General features: G+C 37.6%; 1 protein-coding gene and 1 non-coding gene across 23 annotated transcripts in view; both read right to left on the bottom strand.

The window, feature by feature from the left end:
- Positions 1-21491, bottom strand: part of Map2k5 (mitogen-activated protein kinase kinase 5) — a 252617-nt gene that overhangs the window by 225846 nt on the left and 5280 nt on the right. For all 22 annotated transcript variants that reach the window (XR_012445525.1, XR_012445528.1, XR_012445526.1 and 19 more), the window contains exons 2-3: positions 20884-20932; positions 10134-10201 (exon numbers count right to left, since the gene is read on the bottom strand). Coding sequence is in view for 14 of the 22 variants with exons in the window: in XM_074066289.1 (XP_073922390.1) it covers positions 10134-10201; positions 20884-20932 (117 nt within the window). In the remaining 8 variants the exon portion in view is untranslated. The remainder of the gene's footprint in view (positions 1-10133; positions 10202-20883; positions 20933-21491) is intronic.
- Positions 15559-15696, bottom strand: LOC141421114 (small nucleolar RNA SNORA2/SNORA34 family). The gene has a single exon (XR_012445789.1). It is a non-coding gene; the product is annotated as a small nucleolar RNA SNORA2/SNORA34 family (small nucleolar RNA).

Raw genomic sequence — 21491 nt, 5'->3', positions numbered from 1 at the left:
CAATATAAAAAACTTGAGTTCCAAACAGCGCAGGTGAATTCTACAAGGCCTAAATTCTCTATTAAGAAAAAAGACAGGAGAAGGGAGCAAGGGAGAGAGAAGGAGGACAAGGAGAGAGAGAAAGAGAGAGAGAGAGAGAGAGGTGAAAGGAGAGGGGAAAGGAGGGAGGAGGAGGGAGGAACAGAGGGAGGGAGGCAGAAGAGAGAGGGAGGTGGGAGGGAGGGGAAGAGAGGGAAAGAAAGGGAGGGAGGGAGGGAGGGAAGAAAAGGGAGGGAGAGAGAAGAGAGAGAGGAAAGAAAGGAGGAAGAGAAAGGAAGGGAGGGAGGGGAAGAGAGGGAGGTGGGAAAAAGAGGGAGGGAGGGGGAGAAAGGAGGAAGGGAAAGAGAGAGGGAAAGGGGGAGAGGGGAGGGAAAGAGAGGGTAAGAGGGAGACAGGGAGAGAGGAAGGAATGGAGGAAGAAAGACGGAGGGAGACAAGAGAGAGAGGGAGGGAAAAGGAGAGAAAGAGAGAGGGAGAGAGACAGACAGAGAAAGAAAGAGAACCTCACTCACTGAATGCCCATGTGTGTTAGGCTCAGTACTCTATGTATGTCTATTCATTAATTTCTCATACTCCTATCCTATCTGGGAGTACCATCACCTATATTTAACAGATGAAGTAAATGGTTGATCAGTGGACACAGTTTACCAGTGAACAAAGAAAAACTCTTTTCATTCTAGCCCATGCACTCAGAACACAAAATGTAAGTTTACTATTTAAGAGTTAAAAGATAGATGATCTCAAACATTGAACCAAATAAACAAGGTTGCTAGGTAGACTGCTGAGCTCTGTAGAGATCTGACTTTGTCGCTTGTACCCTGTGTGGGCTCAGCCATGTCCCCTGGCACAGGAAGCACTATCTCTGCTGATGGTGACCTCTTACTCTGTCTTTGGCACCCTCAAATTTCCTCCCACTTCTTCAACCACTGCACTTGGCTTCCTGTGAGTGGTACCTTGCCCAGCTCTTGGAGTTCCCCATGTTTCTTACTAGTCTTCTCGTTGTGTATTCTCCTTGACTTACTTCCACCACTTACAAGGTTTGAATTATCAGAAGAGTCACTGAGACTAATTAGTTGCTGATGAATCACAAATCTTTATTTTTAGCCCAGATTTCTTTCCTAAGATTCCAAACCTATCCAATTGGTTGTCCAGAGCCTTCTCTGATGCAACAGGTCAAAATTGAATTCCTTACCTCTCTCACCCTTCCCTTAGACCCTAACCAAGTCTTTTGCCACCTGAGACTATTGTGCTAGTAGGTTTTAACACCCAGCTTCCCAAACCAGAAATCTGCAAGTGATCCAGACCATCTCTTTCCTTCCCCACATCCAGTCACTACATTTCATTAACTTGACATCCTCCCCATTTCCCAAGTCTGTTTACTTCTCATCAGTCTTGTGGCCACACTGTCTTCTTTCACATGAAACAGCCCAGGTAGCTCTGTACTTCAGAACTTTTCTCTCCCAAGCCACCCTGCAAAGAAATGAACTGTGTCCATGTCACTCCCCTGCACCTTCCAGCTAAGGCCCTTCATGATCTCCCAGCCTCATCATAGGCAGCTCCTCCAGGATTCTTCTACCTCTAATCCTTTAAGCACAAAGTTTCCTCTGCCAGAACACCATTCCCAGCCCCTTAATCCCCGTTTACTCCACTGGGGCATTACCTCTACAGGGAGCCTTTTCTGTCCCCAAAACTAGATTAGGTGCTCCTTTGTGCTCACAAGGCACCTAACGCTTCTGCATGTCATTCACTTAGCACTGTGCCTGGTAATAATGAGTTTTTCTTGTCCTCTCATCCTCATCTGTTTCCTTTTTGCTACTTTCCCAACAGGACCATAAATTTCTGAAGAGCATGGACTACATGCTCACTATACCCTTGGCCAGAGGGCTGCTGTCCACTACACATTTGCTATGTAGAAACTGGCTGTTCAGGTAAGTGACCAAATCAAAGAGCAAGTGATATCATGCCCCAAGCTATCTATTTACTGGCTTTCTCTAGGTAAGGGCATGCAATTGTTTGTGTCTTTGTTATAAAAATGGGAAAAATACCTTCTTTCCTCACTTTATAAAGTATTAAGAAAATCAAAATTAAAGGAGATGGCATACAGGAAACATAAAAGGACTTGAAAAGGGGCATAGTGCCTATGAATTTCCACCTCCAAACAAGAGTATCTGGAAAAAGTGTTGGTGACATAGAAACCACTAAACAAGATCACGGAAATGTCTGTGAAAATGAGTACAGAGGCAGAGTTTAACTAATTGACTTACTGAACCAATAAACCAGTTTCAGTCAGTATCCCCTCTCTTTCCCTACATTACTACAATACTATAAATAGTATGATAATGTAACAGGGCACTATGAGAAACACTTTCTTTTTCTCTTCCAGAAGATCATCAAAGGCAGGGACTATGTCTCATAGTTTATTATCTCTTATGGCCTAAGTATTCACTGGGATCTATATGGGTTTTAGGAGACCTTTGAAGTTCCTGAAATTGTATGTGCTATGTTGCCTTATGTTAATTTTTTGAGAAAAGAATAAACAATTTTCCTTAGATTTTCAAAAAGGACTATGCCTCTTAAAACCTTCAGAAATCACTGCTACATGGTACCTACCATATAACAAGCACTCCACAAATGATTACTAGAAGGAGGCAGAGAGGAACCAACACAGACATAGCAACTGCTCTCACTGGTCACACCTCTGATTTCCTCACAGAAAAAGGATATGTCAGTCCTCTTTAGTGTTCTTCACGTATTTTTAACAGGGCAATTTCTAAATCTCTCTTTCACATGCCCTTCTAACAGACAACATAATCAGTACGGTATTTCACTTATAAGGAATACACATGCTGGTTTTTCCTACTAATGATAAAAATTCCAAATTCCTGTTTCGTCAATACTGCGAACATACCCCATTATATGTTGCTCAGTCAGTAATTACAGCAATAATCAATAAACTAGCCAACTATTTTGTAGTCCCTAGTTAATTTATTAGTTTTCCAAGTAAAGAACCCAACAATCTTAACTCTGTCAAATGGCTATAAATTTGTCTATCAACCCTACTCAGATGTGTCATCAGTTATACCTTCTTTCAATTATTTCCCATACTTCATATTGAGAGGCTTCTCCTCTGTGATGTTGACCTCTCACAAAACACATAACTGCCCCAGTAGTCAAAAGTAATAAATGAAGTCAATCTGTTTTGCATAAAAAGTAGCTACATATACTTACCTGGCTTCAGTTCCCCAGCTCCCAAACTGTCTCTTGCCTTGAGAACACACCCATGTGTACAAGCTCTTTCTTAGCTAACTTAAGGACCAAGGGCCCACGTGGTCATGGACAATTAGATGACCAGAAAGAAAATACAATCAAAGTCTTTCAGTTGAAAGGTCAATAAGGAATAACTCTGGGACCTGTTTTCAGGCTAATGTTATTGGATAGATGTTTTTATGGAACTGTTTTGTTTTGTTTTGTTTTGTTTTGTTTTAACTGGAAGTGCAAGATGGCCAAGTTTAATGATGACACTATTTGTTTTGGATAGTAAAACCATCAGGGACTTTAGGGAGCTCTGTATGGTCTTAATAGAAGTTTGGGCAGCCAATAGCAGATGAGATATAGTTTGACTAAGTTGAACATAATGTGCATTTGCAGTAGGGGTTTAAGTCTGTATTAAGTTTTGCAATGATGCAAAATTCATGGGGTCCTCTCAGTTGAAGTTTTCAGAGTCCTCTCCACAGTTAACTTGCGGCAGTGTCTACACTGATCTTTCACCTGACTTCTAGGCTATCGTGATTCTGCTATCCTTCTAAAGTAGAAGTTTAAACTGCCTATTTAAACCTGCCACTTAAATAAAACAGGACATCAGGCTATGCAGACAGTAGGCAGAATGGGACATTCCCTTATAAACAGACTACACTGAGCCCTCCACAGAAATGGCGCTGACCTGGGAGCAAAAGTCACAGTGATGACAAAATATTGCTGTTTCAAAGCTCCTGTTGCTGTGTCCAGAGTCTCCTGGTGCCACTGAGACTGGAGCAGGCATGTGCTTTTCCTTTGCTTCCAAAAGCTGCATAATAAATCTCTTGTTTACCCCAAGAATGGACTGTAAGTCTGTGTCCAGGCCTTCCCATTAATAGCCATGTGACCTCCAACTCATCTCTGAATCTAACCTCATGCGGGTTCAGTGTATTCATCTGTAAAATGAAAGAAGTAACAAGACCTCTAAGATTCTCTTCAAACTCTACTTGAGTAACTGCATGATTTTAGAGGCAATCTCTAAACTGAGCATACTAACACAGAGTTGATCAGAGCCCAATTTACAGGGTGTTCCAGAGGTCAGAAAGTACTTCTCCCTCATGGTACCCAATGTCTTAACAAGGTACACTGCAGTCAAGTATACCAAAGGGAATACTTACAGTCCATTAAAACGCAAGTCTCTGCAATAATGGGAGGCATTACAGTAAAACCCTTCCCATACTTTTTTTGGCAATGAGGGAAAATGGTATAAAGAGAGAAAATGGGCAAAATGAAGAAAGTTATTCTCAGCAATACTGTGCTCCACTCATATAAGCCTCTCAGAATCAAGAGAATCAAGTGTTTAAAAAAATCCTTTACTGAACACAGGATTTAGCAGAAATAATTATGAACTCACTTACAAAAAACAAGACATATGGTTAAGTTCCTCAATGAAAAGTCACCCAAAAGAAGAGGTTAGCATTAGAATAACCTCTGGTACAACTGGACCTCAACAGTACCTCCAGACAACAAATACAAAAGATGGAAGGAGAAAAACAGCACACTATTTTCAACCTTTCTAGAAAATGAGAGGGAAAACAAGAACAACAACAACAAAAATTCAAACTACACTAAGGGAATGTTTAATAGGGTCCTTTAAATAATTAGCAGTGATCAGGTATTTAGTTTTCAGAATATGTATGTTGTATGAATTTTTTTTCCTAATAAAGCATTTCAAATTCTAATTAAAAAATACTTTATGGAGGAATTAAAAAGATACAATGGTGTCAGAGGAAAAGCCATGATCCCAGAAGTGGAATATTCTAACAACATAACTTACAAGAAAGTACACTATAAAAACAGATTGTTGATTAACACAAACTCATAACAAAATGCAGAGAACTATCACAATGGTGCTGTAATAACACTTGGCTGCTGAATTCTTTCAATACATTAAATATCTCCTTGGAGACCAAATTACTTTACATTTTCTTAAAAGACAATTTATTATAGCTTTGTTTTCTTCTCATTATCTCTTAAAAATATATTGAATGAAGAAAAGAATACAACTTCTAAATAACTTACATAAAATGGTACTAATGTGTGACAACAGACTTTGGTTTAGTAGTTGGTTATTATTTAACAGCACTCAACAACCTATTGTCATGATAAATCCTTACCACAATACAATATGTCATGTGTATCAAAAACTACTGTATGTCATTATTACAGCACTCATAAAATTAACAGCCTCAGGCTGCTAGCGATTTAAATAATTGATAAGTTTTCAATTAAAAAGGCAGCATTTTGAAGTCTAATACAAAAATCTATTTAAATTACTGATAAAAACTTACATTTGTGTGGGCCCAAAGCCAGAAAATGCTTGCATCCAAAGGAGAAAAGAAGTGATTCTGCAGGTTTCAACTTAGATATTACTTTTTTTTTTTAACTTTTATGTAGCTTTATCTAGGCTGTTTATTCACTTAATCTTTGTAATCAATGGGAAAGAAGGATTTTTAAAGGACTATTGGTAAAAATGCCTCTACTTTTGCTTTCCCCCATTTGGCTTTTAAAGAAATGATAAAGTGACCACAAATGTATTGAATCCCACATCCAAACATAAGATGTTTTGCTTTAGCTTGTTTTATAATAAAAATGTGGTCCTCTATCAGTATCATCGCTGTGCCACTACACCAGATCCTGGAATCAAACCATTTCAGACTCAAATTTGAACCTAAAAAAAAAGATCAATGCAAATTTTTAGTAATAGGTTGGTAATCATAACGACTATCAACCAAAATCTATTGTAAAACTAGGCTCTAATGGTCCTCTAGAACATTTAGGGTCCACAAAGTTGGACTCCAAAGGAAATTTCAGCCATAAAAATCAAGATAGACCAAAATGACAGCCAGCCAATATTGTTTGTGCTTCACTTTTTAGGTATTTATTGAGAGGCTGACTCTATATAAACAAAGGGTATGTGATGGCAGGGATAACAAGATAGTGGAGGAAAAGGAAATCTATTTGAGATAGTAACAGGGAAAGATACCCCCGCCACCACCATGGGACTCCACCCCCCTCAGCAAAAGGTCACCCCCATGCAGAATTCCTCCTTCTCCCCACTCAATCCCACCCTCAAATATCCCCTCAGCTCTAAATTCCTTTTCAATTGTAAATTCCTTAAATTCCCCAAAAGACAGGGGAGTTTCTTGGCCAGTTCAGACTGGAAAATGTTTCAGACCAGAACATGGCCCTAGTATGATAAAGTGAAATCTGTTCTCAATTCCTCAATTTGACCTCTCAGATAAAGTTCTCTACCTAAGACTTTATAAACATCTCATACATACAATGAAAGGCTTGGGAATCAGCATAAGCACATGCACAGAAGGACCTGTGTTATATAATACCTTATCAATCACACCTGTCAGTGAGATCACCCTAGCCCCTCCTGCAAAGACCCACCAGATTTTTGTCCCTCTCCATTTGCCCTTACAACTTATAAACTGCCCTTTGAACAAGGATCTTGGGTTTCTGTACCATCTGGACAGAGCCCACTGCTCTTTCTTTTGGGGTGCCTATACTTTCCTTTTCCTTTCAATAAAACTCTACTACTGCTTTGCAATCTGAGCCTCTGTCCAATTCTCTGTTAAAGAGATACAAAGGACCTGAGATGTTCTCAACCAGGGTCTCTTTAGACTACCCTTCCATAACACATTTATGTTCTAAGTGACTTAAAACATGTTCTTTCTCAGAGATATTTTCATTTGCACTCCAAAATATTTTGCTGAAACACTCAGCATTAGAAAAGCAGAGTAAGTTAAAATTTGAGAAGGGACTTAGATTTCCATCTATAAAATTTTGTAGGTGAATTCATGAGAAAACCTGAACCCAACGAGCCAGACCACAATGCTTGAGGCAGTACCAATTCATAAAAATTTTCATCCATCCACAGCAAATTAAGGAAAAAACCAATAATAATGTAGTGAGTTTTACATAAAACTAATACTTTAAATAAATGGTCACCTTTGCTTTTGAGATTATGCTCTGCCCACTGTTTTACTCTTTAAAGTGAGGCAGGATAGATAGATGAGGAGACAAGGAAATTATATTATTTCAATAAATATTAAAAGAGCTAGACTCAGGCACTGGAATAAGGAAGTAAAAAACTGAAAAATCAAGCAGTTAGCCCCCTCCCATCTTCTTGTAGATGTTAGGTTATGAGAACAGGGGGACTTAAAGAGGCTACCTGTATCTGCCTTCCTTTATGAGACATTAATAAGCTACGAGCCTCTTTGAATGGGTAGGGAAGATAAAGGGAAGTCCAAAACCCATCTATTGTCTCTGTTTTTTGTGCAGACCTAGATAGCATCCCCATATTTTAAAATAATAAATAGCACCCACCCTAGGTACTCAAAGCCACTGTCCAGTGATTAGGGTTACTAAACTTCTGAGGGCTGCATTCCTTAGCTCAGGTGGGGAACCACAGATAGGAACCACCATTTTGAGTCTTTACTACCATTTCCTGTGTGGAGAACAGGAAATGTTTCTCATACTTCCCCCTACTTTATCCTGTTATACGAAAATAAATCTTTGCTATAACTTGTACCTGTAAGACTCCTTGTTGTGAGACACTGTGAAATCCTTTTCACGTTTGTAGATCTCAAGGACTTGTGATTTTTGTGTGGAAACTGGGAAGCTGAAAGAACCTCCTCACCCCTCCTCCAGTAACAAAATTATCATTATTTTTCTTTGTTAATAAGATAATGACAACAGATACTTTTAATGGTTATTTTAACGTTTCTATTTGGCAAAAATAAAACTTGCCATGCCTATGTCTGTCCCCCAACCTAAAATGAAAAGCTGACTCACTTCTGACATCTGAATATGTGGGGAAGAATGAGCTAGATGATCTCTTTTCAAACTAACAGTACCTCTGAAGAAATCTCAGAAACTTAAGTTTAAGGTCAGGTTATATAACATTACTCATGTCTAATAATTTTTCCTGCAATAAAAATGATTAAGTACTGCATTTAAAAAATAAACATAAGTTGAAAGGAACATATGCTATAGATATCATAACTAAGATGTTTGGAATTTAATTAAGGTGATGACATAAAAAGTTCCCAGGAGGAATTTGCAAGGGGGTGATGGTGAAAGAGGCCATGGGAAACACTAATGAGCATGGGCTTTGACACAGTGAGGAAGGCTGATACCAACTCACTTAAAAAAACAGAGATGACAATAATCTCAGAGTGATGAAGGAAGGAAGGGAAGGAGGGAGTGCGGGAGGGAGAGACCCCAAACGTTTAGTATATAAAGCATGCAGTTAGAAGTATTATCGCTATAATCACAATGCTGTTCGTGAAAAAGCACAGTTTGTAAGAGCTCCTGCAAAGGACGCGTCTTTCTAGTGGGAGGATGCTAAAACATTATCAGTATCCTGACGTGAGCTCTCTGCACTGAATGTTATGTGAGAAACAAGAACCCATCCGTGTGCGTGCTTTCCAAAAATAAGCAAGTCACATTCTCCAGAGAGTTAACCAATCCATCAATACTAGTGCTAGACCTTTCCAAAGACAATCCCACTCTGCCTTTCAAGTACTGATGAGCTCAGCTCTAAATTCTCAGTACACAAAGACTCCCAAATAAGTTAATGGGAAGTCAATGGGAAATTGACTTTTCCTACTCTGTGCTGGTTGGAATGCAATGCTCTGTTAATCATGCCATCCTTCTTGTTCTCTTTCCTCCTACCCTAAATTAAAACTATTGGTGGAAACCCACACAGATAGCTTAATTTCCATTACAATGAAACAATATCCTGGTTGAGGTTGAAGTCTATCGAAATCATACAACTTAACTGTTGGCTACAATTATAGTCTCAATGAAAAGCAAGGGCCCTATTCCACCATTTCCATCTTAGTATTACTTTGCATTTGCATAGAACTTTTCACTTTTCAAAGGGCTTGCATACCTATTATCCCACTTGGTCATTAGAGTGACCCTATACCATAAGAAAGGACAAGTATTATCTATAACAGATAAGGTAACTGCAGCACTAAAAGGTTAAGTGACTTGCCTAAGGCAGGAAACCAGAGCAGAGATATGGCCTCCTACTTCTAGTCCAATGTTCTTTCTACCATACCACTAGAAAAGGTTTGGTAAATAGATTACAAACTCAGATAAAATAAAATAAAACTTGAGAGGAAAGTTCAAATCAGGGCTCAGAGAAGCTATGCCTCTTCATTATCATTAATTTTTCAAGCTTAGTAGTCCCAGACAAACATTACTGCAGATTTCCACTGAAATTTGAAATACAAAAGAAAAGTTGTTCCAGTGTATATTCAAATCACTTTTTTTTAATAAGTAACCCTGTAGTTCATTCTGGGGTATGTGTAGGAGGATGGGTAATGTACAAAATAACTAAGAGTACATCTTTAAATCCTGTATCCATATTATGCCTGCAGCTATATTATAACCATCTTGTCTGGAAGGGTGAAAGAGATCTCCAGTCAAAAGTAGATTTTGAAAAATTTTTTAGAGCCCAGGGGTTCATTTTTAATGAGCCGTTACTTTAAGTACTGCATAAAAAATACAGGAAATTGATAGTCCATTTAGTCTGCACCATACCTAATGCAAAAGTCATTAAGATGCATTATTCTTAATGTTCATGATATGATCAGTAAGTGTCTTTTGAAAAGAATACCCTTAACTTTCACATAAGGAATCTTTGAAAACCTTATCTATTATATAGAAAAATGTTATGGCAACTGTGATTTACTTACATATCTTCACTGTGCCCCAGAAACAGCTTCCTCAATTATACTAACATTTTTTACAACAGTCCTCATTTGTAATACACTTACATATGACAGCATCGCCTTCATTTCTTCATCACTTCTCACTGTAATTCTATCACCATCTTCATCTTCATCTGTTATAAAAAAAAAAAAAAGAACACAATGCAAGCAATAAGATTTGCATTTTTTAATGTGCAAAACCATGCTGTGTGGGAACATAATACAACTGGTTTTTTATCCAAACCCTCAGTACCATACTTTGGGAGAATGTCAGGATTATTAGTTTGTTGTTTTGGATTTTGTCTGCAATATAATAAGACTTTTAAGAAACAACTAAAACCTTCTTTTACGACAGCTAAAAATCAAAATATTGCTCATGTCACCCACAACCTATCTCTGGATTAAAGTAAATATAAACGGAGTTTGACAAAACAAATATGTTTGGAACAGTTTTAAAAACCAAAGAGAAGCCAGTCATGTTCTACTATCAGTACCTTCTAATTTCTCAATAGGCACCCTATCCCCCCTTAATTTCTCCATTTATCCCCCTGTATTTCTCTATTCATCCTCTCTCCCAGACAAGGTATCACATTACTGTAGCATGATAATAATGACTAACTTTTACTAAACACTATTTAATACACATGAGGCACTAAGATTTGAGCTTTACATCCAATACCACCTTAAGAACCATTCCACAATCCTATGATGTAGCATCATCATTATTATTATTGTTCCCTTTTAACAGAAGAGCCTGGGGCCTAGTACAAGATTAACTTGCAAAGCAACTCTAACATAGGTCTCCCCATCTCCTATTCTATCTAAAGCACTCTTTCTCAACAGTTTCATCTGATTGAGTAACCTTATCTAGCAAGCTTCAAATGGTGATCACGCTATTTTGACATAGTCTTAGACTAGACTATAATAAGATTTTATAAAATATCGCAACAGCTGAATATACACATTTGAGTAAGTATCAAGGAGGCCACATCTGGAAACAATGCACTTATTTCAATAATTCTCTTAATCAAAGTAGTTTTAGAAAATTTCCTCAAAAATTGGTTGAAGAACCTGAAAATAAACCACACGAGAATATCAGATCTCATTTTTAACCTACATGGAATTATTGGCCTGATGACCCACCCACACCATCTGCTAGGCTGAACTCAAAATAACTTCTGGCTATTTCTAAATATTTAGTCTTCATCCTTCTAAAGATAAAGATTTGCAAGACTAAGAACAGTCTATGTGGCAGACTCTAATTGCACAATTGAAAGAAAAATGCCAAAAACATCTGAGTAGTTGTTTCCTAAGGTAACAACTTGGAAGGGACTGCCTCTCAGAATGCTTCAGCACTGGGGTACTCGCTTAAAAAAAAAAAAAGTTTAATTTTTTTTATTCTCTCTTGTGCATATAATTGCTGCTCTGATCAGATTCAGACAACACACAGATCCCAGACCTAGCAAGTCAGATATTTCTTGTCAAGAAGTAAATAAGCATATACAACTGGTCTAAAGACATTTACGAAAGAACAGGGGATTCAGTTCAGTGATCCTCCTATATATCCTTTCTACTTCCTGTGTAGCCATAATGGCAGGTGCCTGCCACCATGTCCAGCTTTTTTATTGGTTGAGATGAGGTCTAGTGTGCACAACTGGTCTAGGTACATTTACAAAAGAACAGAGGATTCATGGAGCTTCCCTCTCTAATAATTAGCAGGCCTGCCCTCCTGATCAGCTGCAATTCTGAAAATGTCCCCCTGCTTGGTGACCAGGTCATGGGAACCTAGAAAAGAGTTGTGCTCTTTCCCAATTAGAAAATGCTGCTACTTCCTTTCCTCCATCAGTAGCCAACAGCAATCCGACAACATGAGGGAAACCAGCTCTCTACCAGTCCCAGTCCCAGTGACTGGGTTCTCCATAGGTTTGCTTTCTAAGACACTCATTTCTGGATCCTGGATCCAGCTCACTTCTCAAAGTGTGAATCAGTATTACCAAGTCACTCTATCTAAACAGCTAGGATCTGCGGAGAGTCACCACTGTTACTCCTTTACCAAGAATTGCATGTTCTCAGCTTAAGGGCCACACCGGTCTCCTCAGTAAGGAAGAAAGCAAATTCCTGTACTCAGGAGGGATGCTACCACACATAAACAGCTACATAGGAACCTTTTTTTCATTCATTTTAGGTAGATTTCTTAGGGTCAAACTGGGAGAGAAATGCCATTCTAGGTATACAAACAGAAAAAAAGGAGTTTCTATGCCAGTTCTAGAAACTAACATATTCAAGGCTAAATTTTAAGTTTTCTCAAAACTACAGGAGACAGGAAAAATAGATAAAGTATAAAAGAATAAAATGTTATATACATTTTACACATGAAAGTACTTTATATTTTGCTTTAAAACCAGGTCAAATTCTGTTCCAACCGGAAGGAAGTAGGTTTTTTGGTAAATCACATTTCTGTACCAGAGCCAGCTAATACAGATGATGGTGACAAGAGACTGCTTCTATTCAAATTTCAATGGCTACAAGACCTCAATAAGTTTCTGTTTGCATGAGATGGGCAGGGTCTTAGAGTTCAGTAAAACAGGAGAAAAGCCTTTTTATAATTTCTAAAGAGAGGGCATAAGTTAAATCACAAATTCTCTCTCTCTAGAGAGACAAGAGAGGAAGAGAAGAAGGGAGAGAAAGTGAGGGAGAGAGGGAGGGAGGAAGGGGAGGAGTGAGAGACAGGGAGTGAGTGAGTTAGTTAAGTTCTCAAGGCAAGCCCTAAGTAATTAAGGCTACATAAGACAAAAATTCTGCAATTTTATCCTTCTAGAAATCTCTTAAGGGACTTTTTCAAAAGAAAGCAAGCAAAACCTGAGGAAGTCAACGGCAGAGTAATTCCTGCAGAGCAGTTCCATAAAAAGCAGCTATGAAGCACTATCCAAGCACTGCCTTTAAGCAGACAAAAAGGCTTTGATGGCAAACAAAGGGTAAAGCTTTGGCACTGTCCCGTAATACAGGGTTGGCGTCAAGAAGAAGATTTTGGGTAAGTTGAAAGAAGCATTCCAATAAAGCCTGGGGATAAAATAAGGCTTAGGTGAAACAGTGACTAATAGTTTTTAAGGATTAATAGGAGACCCAGTTTTGCCTAAGTCTTGGTTTTCTTTGGGGGACTCTCACCCTTCAATATATGGGCTTAGTTGCTTTAATGAAGAGTAAGACTCCCTACTCTTGTCAAAGAGGTTAAGTTAGAAAAATAACCATATCCATGAGAAGACGGATGGTTCTGTCCAAAAAGCAAAAGCTAACCTGTCTCTGATCCTGTGATGGCAGCTCAAGTACAAACAGTTCACCTCAACAATTAACTGAGAATGCATGTCTCTCTAAAGACAAATGACAGAAATGAGGAGTGAAGGATAAGAAAGCAGAAACACATATCAAGCAATTTACTATGCCAATACCTTAAAATACTTTCCTAAACAAAAGTTAGGAAAATACAAATAACCCATCTAAGTAAACACTCTGGCTTTCTGTCTTCGAACTGGGTTAGCAATTAAAACCTACACAAGCTAAAACAATAAATCATAAAAACTGACTAAATGGCACAAAGAGTTTCAAAGGTATAAATATGCTGGTGAAGAACACCAGAAAACAATGGCACTAAGTGGAAAGAAGTAGAAAAATAATTTGAACTTTCTGTCTTATACATGGAGGTTCTTTGCCATCTGACCAAAAAAGCATTACTGGATATAACCAAGAAAGGAGGAAGGGGGAGAGATCTGACACACTGGTTCACAATGAGAATTCTAGGCTTCTCTAGTTGCCTGGAGCATAGTAATATGATTTTCCAGCACATTAGGGAAGCAAAAGTAGAACCAGAAAGTCTATGCACTGGCTGGATTTTGTTAATGTCACTTAAAATGGAGGGAAAAAATCCTAGCAAGATACCAAATAGAGTGCAGCAGATGGTAAACAAATATTATGAAGCAATCTTCACAAAATCTGCAGTGTGTCACAAATATACAAAATGGCAGAGTTTGGAAAAAGAGAATCATAACAGGCCATATGTTGTTAGCGAGTTTATTTGAAAACCACGCAATCCAAAAGAGAAACCTAGAGGAGGAATATAAAGGCCCAACAGAGGAGCGGCAGCCTCAGGTGGGGGTGGTCAGAATGTCCTAGAATGTGAACAAGCAGACACTGGGAGTCTTCAGCAGACAGCACCCACTGCAGTGACGGGCTCAATAGGGCTTTCAGAAGAAGCAATCTAGCTTCCACATACAGCAAAAGAAAGTTAAAGCAATACATTATAGGTCATTTGTCATACTCCTCTGTGTCAGGTGGGAGTCAATTAGAACTACAGTAAAGGCATTTTTCCCAGGCAAGCAGAAAGAAATGAAAATATAACTGTAGAGGTTAGAAAGACATCAACAGAAAATTACCAGCAAGGACATCAACTTTAGAGTACTTCTTGGGAGTAAAGTCTCTAATCTGAGCAGAACTACAGGCCAGTTGCTAAGGTCACACTTTCATCTCCATGACTTGTCACATGGTTGTATGGACTACAACCTAACTAGTTTGCTTATAAACAACAGTTTATCTTTTATACACATATTCAACATTTAAGAAATTGCATTTCTTCTAAATATCATGGTACTTGAACTTTTCTCTGAAGCACAAAGGGGGTCCCACCCACCTATTCTTTCTGAGGTTTTCTTTGCTATTTAGACACAAGTTATCTCCTACAGGTATCACTCCAGTAATCAGCTAGTTGTTTTCTGCACTTTGAACACTTACAACTTAGGTAATTACAATTTTCCTTCAAAAGGTCATACTATGCCAACTTAAAGATATGATTTAAAGATTTTCATCCAAAATAAAAAATAACCTTCTAAAACCTCATCAAACAAGTGAAAGGATCCTATTCAATGAGCAGTGAGTATAAAACAGAGTTGAAAAAGACACAAAGTAGTGTTTATCATATAACCATATTTTCTGAACCAAACTCAGATGCAATTTGACTAGTGTGAAGATACTTATGAGGGCTACAGACCTAAATATTGAAATCAGAATATCATGGAAAAGTAAAACCATGTGGCAATTATCGGTGTAAGTCAGCATCTTTCAAGTCACCATGAGATTTTACTGTCCAGCAACACCAGTCCAGCAGGCCCTAGACCAATTTCTGGTCGAGGGAAAAATCCAGAGAAAGGAATACATGCTACAGATTTGAACAGGAAATGCATCCATGGGCATGGTTTATTTTTATCACCTGTACAATGGTATATTCATTAATCTGCTAAAAGAAACTGTGAAAATCAGCAGAGGACTCTCAACCTATATGAATGTCTGGCTCTCACAATATATGTAGTGTCCAGACATGCAAACACTCAGGATTTGTTATGGTTATTGAATTTAGCATCATCTCAGAAATGTTCTCACATCTAGGAAAAGCCAGATTATTGAGTAACTGCATGAAGTCAATTTTCTTTCTTTTTTTTTTTCCAGATGTTTCTTTCTAATGAATTGACCGCTACATTTCCAAAGATCTGAAATGGCCAAACAGACCATAGAAAGACATTTCTTTAGGATCCGGCTTGAAACCAACAGCTTCAGCAAACTGCTGGCCCTGCTTCAGGGCCATGGAATCAACTCTCTATCTGTGAAAAATAAAGTTGGATCCCCACCTGACTTCTTTCAACAAAATAAACTGAAAACATTACACAAGAATTTTTTTTTTAAAAATCACTCTGATCTTTGCAATTTAAAAAATGCATGCTTTTTATTAAGAAAAAACTCTGATACATACAAACATACCTATTTAATACATAACCAATATATGTAATTTGTTAACCTCATTAAAGGAAAAAGAAAAAAGAATACAGATGAATGTTTTTTTCAATATCTTGGAACACAGATATTTTTAAGCATGACAAACCAAGAAGTCACAAAGGAAAATATGATGTTTGCCCACGTAAAAACTTTAAACTTCTCTATGGAAAAAGAAAAGGGAATTAAAAGACTAAAACAAGCTGAAAAAGAACAATAAGCTAAACAATGGTACCTGATAGATTAAAAAAAAGGCCAATTTTTTAATTTTGGAAAGCTCTTCAATGATTAGAAAAAGACAAATAACATAATAGAAAAATGGGCAAAAGTGACAAAAATAGTTTATAGACATTAAAGAAACATAAAACCAATACAGTATTTTTTCACCTCTCAAAGTGCTGACATTGACTAAAAAGTTTCTAATACTCAAAGTGTTGATCAGGGTGGAGAGAAATGGGTATAGGTGGTAGGGGTGTAAACTGGTTCTACCTTTGGAGAGTAAACTTGGTGACAACCACTGAAATTTAAAATACGGATATTCTTTGTCTTTGGAGATCCAAATCCCACGAACTTATCCAACAACTTATTTCCACAATGAGGAAAGATGGTACAATATTGTCTTCTTCTGCATTTTTTCTAATACTGAAAAGCTGGTCCATCAGTAGGTTAAATAAATTAGGCCATAGCCATAAAATTAAGTATAATATATCCACCAGAATGAAGTTGATCAAAGTATACTGATGTTGGAAAGAGGTCTATAATATATGCTATTAAGTGGGGGCAGGAAAAGTAGTTGCAGCACAGTATGCATCATATACTAAGAAAATTCCTGTACAGATACCAAAGAAATTTCTAACAATGAAACCAGAGGATTTGAAGAGAGGGGGACTTATACTGTTTGTTTCACTTCTTTGCTACTTGAATTTTTTTTAAGATTATACCTTTTTAACTAAAAACATAATCAAACACTAGCTATTAAAATGTACTTTTGCCAGGTGCCAATAGGATTAGGATCAGGAGGATCATGGTTCAAAGCCCGCCTGGGCAAATAGTTTTCAAGACTCTATCTCAAAAATACCCAACACAAAAAATAGTTTTTGAGACTCTATCTTGAAAATACCCAACACAAAAAATACAGAGCTGACAGAGTTGCTCAAGTGACAGGACACTTGCTTAGCAAGCATGAGACCCTGAGTTCGAATCCCAGTACCACAAAAAAAAAAGTAATTTCATTTGTGCTCTAGTTGTGAGGGAGAAGGGACCTACAAACAGATAAAAAAAAAAAAAAAGAGGCTTAGGACCACCAGTCCCAAAGGTGTGTATAGCACACACAGGCCTCCTCTGGTCCTGTCCTAACTCTCTTGGAAACACCAGGCCCAGGAACAGAAATCAGAAAGAACATCATTACTTTGTACCCTCTGCCCCCTCTGGGCAGTAAATGCAGAAATTTGATTTTGGGACCTGAATTATCCACCACCAACCAATTATATCCCATGCCAAGGCAAATCACAAATAATCCAAAAAAGAAATTACTTACTTAGCATTAGATCATGCATATTTTACAATTTTCAATTGAATATGTACACCTGTGACATTCCATTTTGTCCAACAAACATGGTTCTCAAAGGCTGTAAAGCTCAGTGCTAAGAAGAGAGCAAGAGAGAAATAAAGCTTGGTGCTATCACCAAGGGACTGAAAATCCAGCGTGAGGGAAACATCCACACAGCCAATCAGAAGACAGGCTGAATGGCTGCCACTCTAGTATGGTATTCGGAGATATTACCCCCATCTGGAATCGTCAGCAGTATCACTGAAGAGATGACACTCTTCAGCACTGAAGAATCTCTAATGTTACCTATCTTTCCCATTTCCTCTTCTCACAACTCTCCTTTTCTCTACATTTATGTAAAACAGGTAGCTTTGACAGTTGCCCCTCCTCCTGCTGCTTAATTCGTATCACTAAGTATAACACCATCTCTTCTGCATAAGCAATCAATCGGTGTTAGGTATCTGTTTTGGTAACTATTTCTTTGAATAAAGTTTTATTTATTTGAGGGTTGCTCATTATACTCACAAACCACTGAAATATTCCTAAAATTCCAGTAAACTTTAAACTATTTCTTATCCATTTACTGGTTCCATTTACTGGTTCAGATTTGTGATTGGTTTAAAAATAAAGCCACCTTAAGACAATCATGAGAAATGCCAGTCTAGGTTATCAAGTCTATAATGCAAAGTACGTAACACTAAACAAAACACTAAAGGCTGTCATTATTTTGTCACTGTGTGATTTTTTTTTTATTGTTTTTCATCTAAAATTAGTCCAGAGTTGGGTAAGGTGGCACATGCGCTGTAAGCCCAGCACTTAGGAGGCTAAGGTGGGAGAATCACCTGAGTTCAAGAGTGTAAGACTAGCCTGGGCAACATAATGACACACATACACACACACACACACACACACACACACACACACACACACACACACCTCAGCGAGACAGAGAATAGTTTTATTTAAAAATATGTATAAACAAAGAAAAGTGACCCACATGCAGATGGTTACCAAGCTGTCACCCTTATTAAGGAAAAGGAAGAGCATAATGTCAAAGAACTTAAACCTAGAAGTCTAAACTTTCTTTTCTTTATTAACACTTCTTAGGTTCTTGACACACTGGGTTATTCAGTGAAGTTTTATAGTCAAAAAGACATGCGTTTGAATTTGGACTCCACCACTTCCTAGCGATCTCCTTCAGCAATCATTTCATGTCTCTGAGTTTCAGTTCCTCACAGATAATTTTCCTACCTCAGAGTCACTGTGAAGATTATTCAGGTTAAGTCAGAGAAACAATCTATGTAAAGCATTTAGTACATTGGCTGGCATGAAGCAAGTCATCAATGAATGATAGTTAAAATAACCAGCACTGTTACTGTGAACTCTAACTCTGGAAGCTACTGGGTAGGCCCAAGTCTTGGACACAGAAAGTGAGAAGTAGAAAGTCAAAGTAAGCTTCTTTTTGCCATGCTTATGAAAAATGAGAACACGTGATTTCAGTTACAACAGCTCTCAGAATGAGTCCTGCACAGTGACTGAGAATGTTCTAGGATCTACTCCAAAAGTAACACTTATTTGAGCAAATTGCTCAGAGATGTCCTTTCTTCAGAAGAGATATCCTTTCCTCCACTAAAACAGCCCTAATAACCATCCTCAAAGTGCTTTGTATGGATCTTTTGTGAAGGTTAAAATAAATAAGCTAATCCATGTAATATTCGTAGGATACCACTGGCAACAGTAAGTACTCCAGATTCTGACTCTTACACTGTCAGTGACACCCCAGTCCCTGCCCCAATGCCATTACTGAAAGGAGTCTGAATAGAACCTGCAACACTGGATGTGCTTCTATGTATATACTCAGTAGTCTATAGAGTCTAACACAGTTAATAGAATACTAACTGTGCATTCAAACCCCAGTACCACTAAAAAATAAAATGGAACACTAATTACATTAACAGTCTACTCATTCTAGTTTTTAAAACCAAGTAATAATTATAGAAAAATATTCAAATAATTGGGAAATACATAAAGTAAAAAGTGTGCTCATACACCTACACCACCAGCCCTCACATCCAATTTCCAAGGGAGACCACAGAAAAGCACTGCAGTGGTTACTCTTCAGATCCTGTCCCTCAATAATATAAATGAGGGAGGGAGCTAGGGTTCTGAAAAACTGGAATTACACAATACATATTATTTGTTTATTCAATGATAAATCATGGATATCTTTCAAAGTCAGTGCACAAAAAAACCCTATTATGTAATGTGGATAAATTATAAATTATCCAGAATATGGATAAATTATCAAGAATATGGATAAATTATAATTTATTAATTCACTATACTAGGCATTTTGTCTACCTGTACTTTTTTGCTGTTAAAAAGTAATTCCAAGCCAGGCACTGGTGGCTCACACCTTCATCCTAGATATGCAGGAGGCAGAGATCAGGAGGATTGCTGTTCAAAGCTAGCCCAGGCAAATAGTTCGAGAGGCCCTATCTCAAAAATACCTATCAAAATAGGGCTAGTGAACTGGCTCAAGGTGTAGGCCCTGAGTTCAAACCCTACACCACAAAATAATAATAATAATAATAATAATTCCACAATGAACACTTTATTTGAAGGGCATAGCTTCCAAAAAGTGGAGCTAAGTCAAAGGATTTACACATTGTTAAGTATTGTCAAAAATGTCTCCAAAGAGGATGTGCCCATCGTACTTTCTTTACCCACTGTACTCTCTAACAGTAACCATCATTTTTAAAAATAGGAACAAAAAGTATACTATCTAGTGGAAAAAACTCAAGTATTTCCCCATTGAAAAGTGGCTCTCATCTTCAAAAAAGGACAGGAACCACGGTTGCAACCCTTACTTTATCCTAACTGAACTCACACCATGACCTCACCTGCAATGCTCTTGGCTCATGTTAAACCCAGTTTTCTAGTATACTCCAGTTCTGTCCCAAAGCCAATTCAGTGGACAGAAAAGGACTTAAGAAAAGGGTGTTCCTATCATCATCTAGCAACCCTGTCAAATCTCACTAAAACAGAATTATTCCATGCAATGGTTACATGAAAGCTCTATTCTGTTGCTATGTTTTTAAAGCAGTAAAGGACTAAAATCTCTTAATCAATAATCATTGGCTTACAGGTAGTTTACATGTTTCATTTTGTCCTACAATGTTATTACAGTGAGGAGCAAGAGCAGATAAAGGTCATGCTGGTAATTAAAGCTATATTGTAGAAATATGCACACCCAAGATATGATTAAGTAAGAAAATATTACTCAGTTCAGTATCATCATTAAACTTGCATTAATTTATAAATATTTAAGTGAACCATATGATGATCATAAATAATCAGTTGTTGTCAGTTTCTAAAGTAATATTACCCATACACCATGTGAAATATTACTGCAGAAAGAAATAGTCAAGAAAGTATGCAAGCCAGACTTACATTCAAATGCTGTAGTTGTTGCTTCAGGCAGAACCTGGCCTATCACATCCTAAACAAAGCAAGAATAAAGAAACACAATTAGCCATCTTCTTTATTGCTAACATGTGGCAAATCCTAAAAGAAATATGAGAACCTGGGAAAGATTTTTGAAATGTTTGCATAACCTATAAAAACATTAGCTCATAATCACATTTAGCCCAGCAATGTAAGCCCAGAGTTAAAACTCAATTCCAGAGAAAAAAATCTTTAACAAAACTTTAGATTGTATTAATAACAATCTTTTACTCTCAATTCAACAATGCATCCAACTATACTGTTCTATATTTAACAAAAAAAAAAAAAAGGTTTCTTCTATGGGAGGCTGTAGAATATACTGTGGGGAAAGAGAAAAAAGACTGGTCAGTCAGTCCACTCTAGGTTTGGATCTTTCTCTATACCTATTAGATATGTGACCTGGAAAAATGTCACTTAACCTCTCTGAGTCTCAATGTGATTATTCTCCAAAATGGGTCTAATAATACTTACAGGGATAATGTAAAATCTAAATAAGGTAATAAACATAGGATTGGGACCTGGCACACTGTAGACATTTGACAAATGTAGTTCCT

This window comes from Castor canadensis, chromosome 2 (assembly GCF_047511655.1).
Source record: "Castor canadensis chromosome 2, mCasCan1.hap1v2, whole genome shotgun sequence".
Taxonomy (NCBI): domain Eukaryota; kingdom Metazoa; phylum Chordata; class Mammalia; order Rodentia; family Castoridae; genus Castor; species Castor canadensis.
Note: the sequence above shows the minus strand (reverse complement) of the source record. Positions and strands in the feature narration are given on the sequence as shown.